The 12,125-nt window shown below is 32.8% G+C and overlaps 1 protein-coding gene across 1 annotated transcript; it reads left to right on the top strand.

Moving 5' to 3' along the window:
• Nucleotides 1-1,122: 1,122 nt before the first annotated feature.
• LOC106471133 (protein prenyltransferase alpha subunit repeat-containing protein 1-like) lies at nucleotides 1,123-10,806 on the top strand (the record flags this gene model as incomplete). The annotated part of the gene is made up of 4 exons (XM_022399755.1): nucleotides 1,123-1,294; nucleotides 5,311-5,400; nucleotides 9,588-9,763; nucleotides 10,158-10,806. Coding segments are annotated over 4 exons (1,011 nt in total), but the record flags the coding sequence as incomplete, so codon positions are not given.
• Between the last annotated feature and the right edge of the window lie 1,319 nt (nucleotides 10,807-12,125).

Raw genomic sequence — 12,125 nt, 5'->3', positions numbered from 1 at the left:
GTGCGTATAGGCAGAACTTTGCACGAGGTGTACATTACATAACAAGTTCTGCCTATATGCACAAGGTGTACATTACATAACATATGGGCAGAACTTGTTATGTAATGTACACCTCGTGCATATATGCAGAACTTGTTATGTAATGTACACCTCGTGCATATATGCAGAACTTATTATGTAATGTACGTCTCGTGCATATAGGCAGAACTTGTTATGTAATGTACGTCTCGTGCATATAGGCAGAACTTGTTATGTAATGTACGTCTCGTGCATATAGGCAGAACTTGTTATGTAATGTACGTCTCGTGCATATAGGCAGAACTTATGTAATGTACGTCTCGTGCATATAGGCAGAACTTATGTAATGTACGTCTCGTGCATATAGGCAGAACTTATGTAATGTACACCTCGTGCATATAGACAGAACTTATGTAATGTACACCTCGTGCATATAGACAGAACTTGTTATGTAATGTACACCTCGTGCATATAGACAGAACTTGTTATGTAATGTACACCTCGTGCATATAGACAGAACTTGTTATGTAATGTACACCTCGTGCATATAGACAGAACTTGTTATGTAATGTACACCTCGTGCATATAGGCAGAACTTGTTATGTAATGTACACCTCGTGCGTATAGACAGAACTTGTTATGTAATTTAAACACACACTTATTTTGTCTTTTGAATGGAAATTTTCATCAATTGGTCAGTTGTATATAAACCTTATTATATTTTCCAACGAGCTAAAAATGTAGGAGTCATCAAATGTTGTCAACCTTGTTATTAAAAGGAACATTAGGAAATATTAATTTTCACCAAGTAATTATACACCATTGCTGTTCTCCTTTTTGTCCCAATTCAGTATTTAATGAAGTAAAAAAGTTCCAGTGTGACTTCTTTTGCAGAGAACCTATATGGGTTTCCACTGTAAAACTCCAAAATGACATTTTTTTTTCCTTATTTTATGAGTATCAAAGATAATTTTACTTGTGTATGATTGTATCTAAGATTGATATCCCAAATGCTTAATTATGTGTATGTATTCTTTGTGAGATAATATTTGGGTTTTAAAAGTATTTGTAGAATTAACCAAGTTAGCTTATCATCGATAATTTTCTCCGAACAGTGACGAGTTTGACATTGTTCCTGTTAGTGACCCCGTCATCAACAAATGTCCCATCATTCACATTGAACACAAGGTAGCGCTGGAGAGCTGGTGTGTCAAACATCTATATGTGTATTGTTATTCCAGTTTGATGTGTTGGAGGAAAGGTCAACAAGAAGCAGGTAACCATAAAACTATTTATATATATGTTAGCACATATCATGAAAATCACTGAATGTAGGTTAAGTCTGATTTTAGTAAGGGGGATTGATCAAAAATAACTTGTGCTCTTATATCTTCAAAACAAAATTGAGAAAAATTTGTCCTTATTGAAAGATACAATCAATTTCTTGATGTATTAAGATGGCTAATTAGACAGATGTTGTCTTTACATAATGTTAGACAATAAGAAGGCCCATGGAGATCACCCCTCACTCACTAAAATAAGTAACCAAAACCTCAAATCCAATAAATGTACCCCTTTGCATCTGTATACCAGTTCACCCTAGTGTCATAAAACTAGTATATTCACCATTAAATTACACGGCCATGTCTAAGCTACCACGTTTTTTACTACAACCCCTTATTTGTTATCCAACCTTGATCTTTAGAATGCTCTCGTCAAATCTCCTCTTAACCTTAATGTATTGAGCCTGTATTGGAATGTTGACTATAATTCAGAACCTTCTAAATGTATCTGTGGCAAGCTTTTAGTAAAATGTACAGATCTGTTGGACACAAAAAATCAGATGTGTTATAACAGTATTTGTACTCCAGATATTTCTGTGAATTGATGACATCAGTTTGACTCTGACAACTTTGAGTGTAAAATGATATTTGTGTTGAGAATAGAAATACTTTCATCCATTGTATTTCCGTAACCTCCAAAATGCATATCTATATTTTTTTTCACTATCCCTGTATATCATGTCTGGTATTTACTATCCTCTACCATAAACTTTACTAAATTATCAGTGTAGAGTAAAGTGAGTATTTGATAACTGACACCGTATATTTAATACCATGTTGAATGGCACTCTGTAAAAGATTGTTGCATGTGCAATTTGATCCACAACATAATTAAACTTATTCAATGTTGGCCTGCTATGTAATAATTTTTCTTCAAGTGTGCTAGCAGCTGCAACATTGAATAAGTTTAATTATGTTGTGGGTCAAATTGCACATGCAACAATCTTTTACAGAGTGCCATTCAACATGGTATTAAATATACGGTGTCAGTTATAACATTATTTGTCAACCAATACACTAGTTTATAACTACCCCCCTGCAACTGGATTTTTGCAGCTTAAACCTGACATCTCTAATATTCAACTTTATATTTCTTACCTTCTCTCTGTTTCAAATACTGGATGTCACTATTGCTCAGTGGTTACAGCACTTGACTTTCATATGGAAGTCACGTGTTCAAATCCCTGTCGAGTTGGGGTCGAATATGTTTTTTTTATATAAATGATCATATTTACGGCAAGTTCTTTCAATGCCCTTATAGATTCAATCAATGATTTGAGATATTGGTTAACATTTCAATTAAACGGTAGCATGTTTACAACATCAAGCCACCTCAGCTTTTCATTTCAATTGAACACTTCTAACAATGTCTATGAAATAAATTCTAAACTAAAACTCTGAATAAATCAAAATAAGTCAGAAACAGTGCAAGAAAGAAAATGTCACTTAACAAGAGAAAAGAAAAAGCAGATGGGTGGCATGACAAAATCAAGGAATCGAAACTTAGGGTAACTGAAAACATGGTCCAGTGAAGCTGATGAAGAAAAGAAGACAAATTGATGCTGAAAACATGCAAACTGGTTCTGGCCCCCCTGTGTCTTCCTCGCACGTTGAACGGGTACATAAGCTAGCGTATTCATAATGATCATGCCAGATAGTAAAACAAAAAAGGTAGAGTACGTAAAATACCGAGTGTGTGATTTGGTTCATTTTATATGCAGTTGGCTAAACCTTATTTGAATATTGTATTCAGTTTTGGTCACTTTATTTATGGTGGCAGTGACCCTTAAAACTGGCCAATTTACCTGCTCAAGAAACACCGTTAAATGTGGTGCATGCACACATTTACTAAACGCTTACTGACATTTAAGTGCAGAAAAACTTTAACGGCAATTTTCTCAAAACTCGGTTTTCACTGCGGTCACCAATTTATTAACATGATAACTTCACCGTTAAAGCCAATATCAGTATGAAATTTAGCAAACTTGTTGATATTACACTCTTCCATAGTTTAAAGTTTTTTTAATTAAAAAAATCTTTATTAATTGTCTTGTTATGAGTCTAATTACTACTAATGAAGGTATTAATTGTCCATAATATGTTAACATTGCAGACATTTTGCAAAGTTTTTAATTCAAGCTATTAAGATGTTCACAAATGGCACGTGTATCGATTTTCACGTTTTTATCATTCCTAAGTAAAGTTATGGTGTTAAAACAGTTTGTGTTATGTATTTCTTTATCCCTGCCATATTAATTATGCATATATGACTGAAAGTTACTATCAGATATTGAAACAGCATACTTTAGTTTTGTGCTCAAGTTGAAGGTTGTAAGAAGTGTTTAACAGTGTTTCTTCAGCATGCCCAGTTTTAAGGGTCAATGCTACCTTAAGAAAGGTTGTTGGACAATGTTAAGTGAAGAACTACCTGAATAATTCCAGGTTTAGAGGGATTATTATATGGGGATCAGTTAATCTCCAAGCACGTTTTTGCTGGAAAGATGAATGATTGGGAGGCATTTTGACCCATCAAGGATGTCCTCACTCCCAACCTCTCTGAACAAACGGAAGACTAATCAAATTTTTTCCCCATGGATTTACCACCTTTTTGGAGAAATACAACTGTTTTTAAGACTGTTAAACAATTGTTATCCATAGCTTCTGATGACATTTAGATAAACTGCAGGCAATAAAGACTAGAGGACACAAGTTTAAGATATGGAAAACTAGGACATATCTTTATTTAAGGCAGTATTACTTTTTGGGGGATAATTTGATTGTGAAAGTAGTAGAAATTCTGAAACATTGAAGAAGTTTAAGAGAAATTTAAGTTCAGAATTGGTTATTTTAAAAGGTTTTCTCTAGATTGTTAGTAGAAAATTGGATAGCTCAGATGAGCCCCTTGTTAGACATTAGAAGTTAAGGTTCATTATCCTACCAACTTTTTACAAAGATCTATGTTAGTATAAAAGAAACTAAGCTTATTTTAGACTATCTTACGCTCTTGTAATTGATAACCTATTTGTCTTTTAAAGTTTATTACATAACTCCTTAACAGTAATCTAATTTTAGCTTTGATAACATATTCATATATTTTATAGAATAAGCTTGAAACTTCTAAATGCAAGCTGATCAGTTTGGTTTGGTTTTAAAAACCTTAAGAGTAAAACTCGCTGCTATTATACTGTTAGAAAATGTTTGTTGGAAACATTCCATTAGTTTTCACAGGGTTTGGTTTAACTAGGTAAACAAATAGAAAACGCTTATGTTAATCAGTTTATTTGATAAAAATGTAATAGAACTCTTCCCCCCCCCCCCAAGAAAAATAAATCTTGCATGTGGCATAGCTTTTCAAGTTATTGCAGCTCAATAACTCAAAAGATTAACCCCATTCCTCCCCTCCATTGTTAAAAGTGACCTGGTGGTTGGGGGGGGTTCAAATCCTTGTCACCAAACATGTTCGTCCTTTTAGCCATGGAAGCATTGTAATGTGATGGTCAATCCCACTTTTTGTTGGTAAAAGAGTAGCCCAAAAGTTGGTGGTGAGTGATGTTGACTAGCTGCCTTCCCTCTAGTGTATCACTACTAAATTAGGGACGGCTAGTGCAGATAGTTCTCGTGTAGCTTTGTGTGATATTCCAAACGAACCATTGTTAAAAGATGAAAAGACAGTAACAGAAGTTTGCCTCTTGACATGAAGATATAATTCACTTGTAAGTTGCTGATAACTTAATTTAAAATGGGGCAACAGTTATGTAACATTCCCAAGAGAACAACATTTAAACCACTTTAACATGGTTTGTAAGTAAGGTGGGAAAGTAACATTTTACAAAGAACTGAAATACGAAACCTTGAATCTAGATAGCTGTAGAAAGTAAAGACTTGTTCTCATTTGGGGTTTAGTTTATCTTATGGTTTAGCTATGTGATCAGTGAAACGTTATTTATAGGCCCTTACCCTCAGACACAGAGCTCCTGTTGCAGTGGACCCAAGCCGTGCTGCTGCTTAACCCTGACCTACAGATTGCTTGGAATATTAGGTGAGTTGTAGAGGTGATTGAAAAACAAAATAATTAAGTTAGATTTTTTCATAACAGTTTTGAGTACAACAAACTAACCTAGTGTGTAGATCTTGACAATATATAACAATTAAGTTAGATTTTTTCATAAAAGTTCTGTGTGCAACAAACTAACGTTGTTAGTGTGTAGATCTTAAATATATAACAGTTCTGAGTGCAACAAACTAACCTTGTTAGTGTGTAGATCTTGAAAATATATAACAGTTCTGAGTGGGACAACCTAACCTTGTTAGTGTGTAGGTCTTAAATATATAACAGTTCTGAGTGCAACAAACTAACCTTGTTAGTGTGTAGATCTTGACAATATATAACAGTTCTGAGTGCGACAACCTAACCTTGTTAGTGTGTAGATCTTGAAAATATATAACAGTTCTGAGTGCAACAAACTAACCTTGTTAGTGTGTAGATCTTGACAATATATAACAATTAAGTTAGATTTTTTGATAAAAGTTCTGAGTGCGACAACCTAACCTTGTTAGTGTGTAGATATTGACAATATATAACAGTTCTGAGTGCAACAAACTATCCTTGTTAGTGTGTAGATCTTGACAATATATAACAGTTCTGAGTGCAACAAACTAACCTTGTTAGTGTGTAGATCTTGACGATATATAACAGTTCTGAGTGCGACAAACTATCCTTGTTAGTGTGTAGATCTTGACAATATATAACAGTTCTGAGTGCAACAAACTAACCTTGTTAGTGTGTAGATCTTGACGATATATAAAAGTTCTGAATGCAACAACCTAACCTTGTTAGTGTGTAGATTTTGACAATATTATTATCACATCTGAATGCGACAACCTAACCTTGTTAGTGTGTAGATCTTGACAATATATAACAATTCTGAGTGCAACAAACTAATCTTGTTAGTGTGTAGATCTTGACAATATATAAAAGTTCTGAGTGCAACAACTTAACCTTGTTAGTGTGTAGATCTTGACAATATATAACAATTAAGTTAGATTTTTTCATAAAAGCTCTGAGTGCAACAACCTAACCTTGTTAGTGTGTAGATCTTGACGTAAGTAAAAGTATACCTATTAATGTAACTACTAGCCTGACTTTTACGGTACGATTTCTTATCAGTAAAGTTTATTGATTTTCATATTTCTAACTGCAACATACTAACAATATTAAATTTCAGCTGTTTTTATACAAAACTAAGATATTAAAATAGCAATATGTTCTTATGGATAATTCAATAATATAGTTACACAATAAATGTTAAAGATACTAAGAGTAGAAATAAAATTTATAATTAAAATCTTTACAAGCATATACGGACATGTTTTAACTTCTTAAATTTGAAAAGAATATTTCAGCAGAAATACATATATCATACTTAACTGTTCACCTAAGTACAAGATATTTTATGGGTAAATGGGAAGGCTAGACGAGAGCCGTAAACATTTTAAATTAGGAGTTTCATCGTAAATAGTATTCTAAGTAAAGCAACACAAATAATGTAGGCCTATGAAGAACTTATTTAAACTTTCAAATAAGTATTAGTTGAACAAAATACTGCCTTCTTTACTTCCTGAAAAGATATTATTGTCAAGATCTACACAGTAACAAGGTTAGGTTGTCACTCTCAGAACTGTTATATATTGTCAAGATCTACACAGTAACAAGGTTAGGTTGTCACTCTCAGAACTGTTATATATTGTCAAGATCTACACAGTAACAAGGTTAGGTTGTCACTACTCAGAACTGTTATATATTGTCAAGATCTACACAGTAACAAGGTTAGGTTGTCACTCTCAGAACTGTTATATACTGTCAAGATCTACACACTAACAAGGTTAGGTTGTTGCACTCAGAACTGTTATATACTGACAAGATCTACACACTAACAAGGTTAGGTGGTTGCACTCAGAACTGTTATATATTGTCAAGATCTACACACTAACAAGGTTAGGTTGTCACTCTCAGAACTGTTATATACTAGAGGTACTGGTGCTAATTTGTTGAAAAGTATTTTGATTTTCCTCCTAGGAGGATACGAGTACATATAATTATCAGAAAAATTCAGGAAATTCACAAACGTTAATGTTTTCATCACACAAAACCTAATTAAGAGATTAGTTTACATTTTTTATGTATAAAATTAAATAAATAAAACTCCTACTGAATAAATTTCAACTCATATTTATGTGGAAGAACAAGTTTATTTTCTGTAACTCAGTGATACAATCTTGGAGAAAGGTGGACCCAACCAAATACTGAAGAGATAAGTTACAGAGTTGATGTGAAAAGCTGTTACACTATTATATTAAAATGAAATAATTAAAATATTTGTCAAGAAAGTTACTTACAAAATTACATGTTATTGATCAAATTCTCAAGAACCAACAACTAAGATTGGAAGAATTATAAATAGAATTGTGAGTTTGGATGAAATACAATTTTACATTGTAGCAACTTGCTTTATACTAAGGACCCCCCACCCCATCAGCTAGTCGTATAGTTCAAAGGTTATAACATTTTAGAATCAACATGGTTGAATAATTTATTGAAGGGATTCCTTAAAAAAAACACCATTCTTTTAAGCCATTGGTCACGATTTGTTCAAGGAAGATGCAGTTAAGTATGAAAGGTAAATCAAAATATTTCGACTAGTCACCCTCTTCAAAATTCAACATTCACACATAGCAACAGAAGTGAACAAGCTGTTGTCTAAAATATAGACGAGGAAAAACTAAAACTTTAGTGACAGGATGAGTGAATAATTCATACCTGTGACCAAAAACTTCCAGACACTTAGGTTTACGAGACAAAATCAACGCAGTCAGTTTCATATCATTTTCAATTTTTTGATTCTTGCTAACGACTTCTTTTCTACGGAATAAAAAACAAACAAACATGTGATTTAGTATCACCAGTTGCTGAAATACTATAGAGGTACTGGTGCTAATTACACTTCTACTGAAGTTACATAACTTCAGTAGAAGTGTAATTAGCACCAGTACCTCTATAACTTCAGTAGAAGTTTAATTAGCACCAGTACCTCTGTAACTTCAGTAGAAGTGTAATTCTGTCGATTTAAACCAATCGCAGTTTCTCAGCCTCTTGTTATGGCATAATGTAACTGTCTATATCTTACGTTTGAGAACCCGTAGGCCAGTGATCTGAACGTGTAATGAAAGCTCTTTGTATGTTCTTTTCAACTGCATAAGTCATTATGACTTCCAGTTTAGCAAAGACTCGTGCAGAAATTGGAGCAATGTGATAAAAACTTAGCTTGGTGATACATTGCTAGAAGAAAAAGTGTTTGTGAACAATCTTTTCCAGTTACGGTCATGATTCTTTTTAAAGAAAAACTTCTACATAATTCAAATGAAGTATAAAATGATAATGTTGCCATCTGGAAGGAAATGATTTTCTTGAAACGCGATGAGATAGGGTTAGTTACGTCACTTCGCACTCAACCATATAGTTTTGTTTGCTAACGAGGCCACTGTCTGTTAGGCTGTGTTTACATTTGGGCTTATTAATCTAGATAACTGCTTGCATGGGCAATGAGAATTGCTGAAAACAAATGAATATAAGATAGGTGTCAAATGTATTATATATTTTAAATGAAACCTAATTAACAGTTTAAAGAAAAGCTTGCTTATAACTCTGGTTAAGTTATTGTTGTTTACAATCAGTGAAACTGTATGAGATGTTGTTAGATTGAAAACAAAGATCAAATTTAGTTTTATAAAGTAACAATTCTTTTTGGAAAGTTTTACCTGAGTGTAGGAAGACCAAGAAATCAGTAGTTTTTAAATATATCAGAATGAAATCTTTTTGAATTTTTAAGACTGAGAATTCATGCAAATGTCATATTTAAAAATCTATTTTAATTTGTAAAAGTTTCATAATCTGTAAGAAGTTCATGTCAAGTTTCAAACTATTTCATTTAGTTTTTTTTTTTTCAGTAAAACAAACCATACAACAGGTGCATCAAATGAACACACACAAAGACATATTAGTGTTAATATATGTTATGTGGACACTTGTTTTTATAAGTGTGAAGCAGTTTAACACTTAGAAATTCCATGTGGTATCAAACATGATGATTACTGTAGTTATTTATCAGAGTCAGTTTCTCTTAATTTCACATTTACTCAGCATAGGTGTAAAGGTTTCATAAATCTTTCACAGGAGGTGGCTCTTGTTAAAACTGAAGCCAACAGACCAGAATCCTATGCCAAGAAATGTAATTGATTCAGAGTTTGATCTCTGTCAAGAGGCTGCCAGTCGCTATCCTTGTAACTATTATGCATGGAGTCATCGTGCTTGGGTTGTTCAGCACCTTGTTAAAGACATCACACAGGTAATATACAGTTACTGCAAGGACTCGTTTTCTTTTGTAAAACGTACAATAAATCGAAAGTTATGAGAAGTAAAGAATCAAAAAAGTTTCTTCAGATTCTGTTTCAGTCTAGTGTAATAATAATAATACCTTTCAGTAGCAAGTTTTAATAGAATAAACTATATTTGTTTGCTCATCTTTTGTTAGCAAATTCTTGGTCAAGAACAGGGTAGTGTTTATATTTAAGTAGTAAATGTTTTTGAAAATTAGTATTGGTGCTCCAAATGTGTTTAGAGAACAAGTTTGAACAGTTTTACACAAAATTTTCTTTAATGAAATAAGTAGAATATTTTCTCTAAGGCTGGTGATGTCTAAGTGAAATTTTAGTTACCTATATTGTCTTCTGTATCATCAGGTGGTGCTAAACGACCTTCAGAAAACTGAAGATTGGGTATGTTGTCATGTATCGGATCACAGTGGTTTTCATTACCGCCAATTTCTAATTGGCCATCTGTGTCGGCACCTGCTGTCGGTTGAAGGTATCGGTCATTCTTCTGTTAGATCTTCACCAAGGTCGCCTTTTACAGAAGTAACGGGTGTTGGTTGTAGTTCTCACCCTCTGGTATGCCAGTTATTAGGTAAAGAAATGAAGCTGACATCAGATCTAATCCAACGTTATCCTGGACACGAGACACTTTGGTATCATCGTCGGTGCATTTTGTCTCTTGTAGCACAGCATCAGAACATAAACTTGTTACAGCCATTTTTCAAACGTGAACTTTACTCCAAGTGCTCGAAAAAGTCCAGGATAGAATTGGCTCATGAACTTTGTGATAAATTTCCTTGTAATTGTGAGTCTGAAAGACAGTTTGTACTCGGTTGTTTACAACAAGATAGCAACAATAATTGGCAAAAATATTTAATCAAAAAACACACTCAGTGGCTGGATGGGGTACTAGGTTGGTTCTTCCCGATATCTATGCAGTGAAATGGTTGTGGATAAATTTTAGCACTTGTCAGAAATTACAAAAACTCCAAATAAATGAAACTTTTTTTTTTTTTTTGGTGGCTGATTTATTACTTTAATAATAACACTGCCATAATATTGAACACTAATTTAATTTTTAAAGTGTACACTTTACTCGGATAATACAAATATTTCGTACATGTGTATTTTTTCACTTAAATATAAAAACAAAAGTAAGAAATAGATATATTACTGACATTATTAAACATAACACTGTAAAATTTTATTTTTTAAAATGGTAATTTACATCGAAAGAAGTCGTAGATGATTTAGTGTAGCCAGTAAAAGTTTGTATCTCTTTCATTTAGATTGAATTATGTAATTATATATTTGTTTCTTAAATTATTTTCTTAGTTCTGGGCTTAGTTCATGTGTTTGGGTACAGCTTAGGGTGTTTGGTTCCGTATGTGTGGTTAATTTGTTTGTAAAATCGTAAATTATGTTGGGCTGAGTACTATTTGATAAAAGAGTACGTGATGAATAATATCACAGTCTATATAAGCTGGCAACATATAACTGGTTAATGAATAAAATACAGTCACATATATAACTTGTGACTATTGACTGTGGTTTATGACATGTTTCGAGCATTACACACACCTGTTTACTGTGTAACTTAAGTCAGGAAGACTGTACAGCTTAGCGTGATTAGGCTGAAGAGAATGTAAACAACACGAAGCATGTCAGTTTGTCTAGCTGTATGAAAGATGAAACTGAACCTTATAGACGGTTTCATACAGAAAATACTGGAAATTACGACCTTGCTTAGTTCATCAAAAAAAAAAACATTTTAAATTTATTGAATCATACCTTGAATGAAGAACTAAATCTGTTTGAAATTAAACAAATGTTTATTTGATTAATTAAGTTTTAAGCTTGGAGAAAAATATCTTAATTTTCCAGCTCCTATGATCTTTTATTTTTATTGATTTTTAATTTGTCTTTAAGGTGTCTATTAATAGTTATTAAAACAATACTTTGTTATAAGAACTATGAAAATATATTGTGGGTAGTATTAAGGATAACATGATGATTTCAGTGTTGCTTGTCCAAGTTTGATTTTGAATGTGTTATGTTGATGTTATTGATGATAAATACAGAGATGTTTTAAACAATGTTTAGTTTGTCTTCATAATAAAAACAGTTTATTACTACAGTGGAAAAGGTGTTTACCATTAATAAAAGTCGCATCTCGTGCATATTACATTTAAAAATGTCTTGCATTATTTAAATAAATCTCAAAATTGTTAATTCACACACACACACACAACACACACACACACACAACATATAACTACTTATATTACCACTTCAAGACCCCCACTGATATAGAGAACTAACTAAGTGTAGTTCAGT

The sequence above is a fragment of the Limulus polyphemus genome, unplaced genomic scaffold (assembly GCF_000517525.1).
Source record: "Limulus polyphemus unplaced genomic scaffold, Limulus_polyphemus-2.1.2 Scaffold4426, whole genome shotgun sequence".
Lineage (NCBI taxonomy): Eukaryota > Metazoa > Arthropoda > Merostomata > Xiphosura > Limulidae > Limulus > Limulus polyphemus.
The sequence above is the reverse complement of the archived record's forward strand: the minus strand, read 5'-3'. Positions and strand labels throughout refer to the sequence as shown.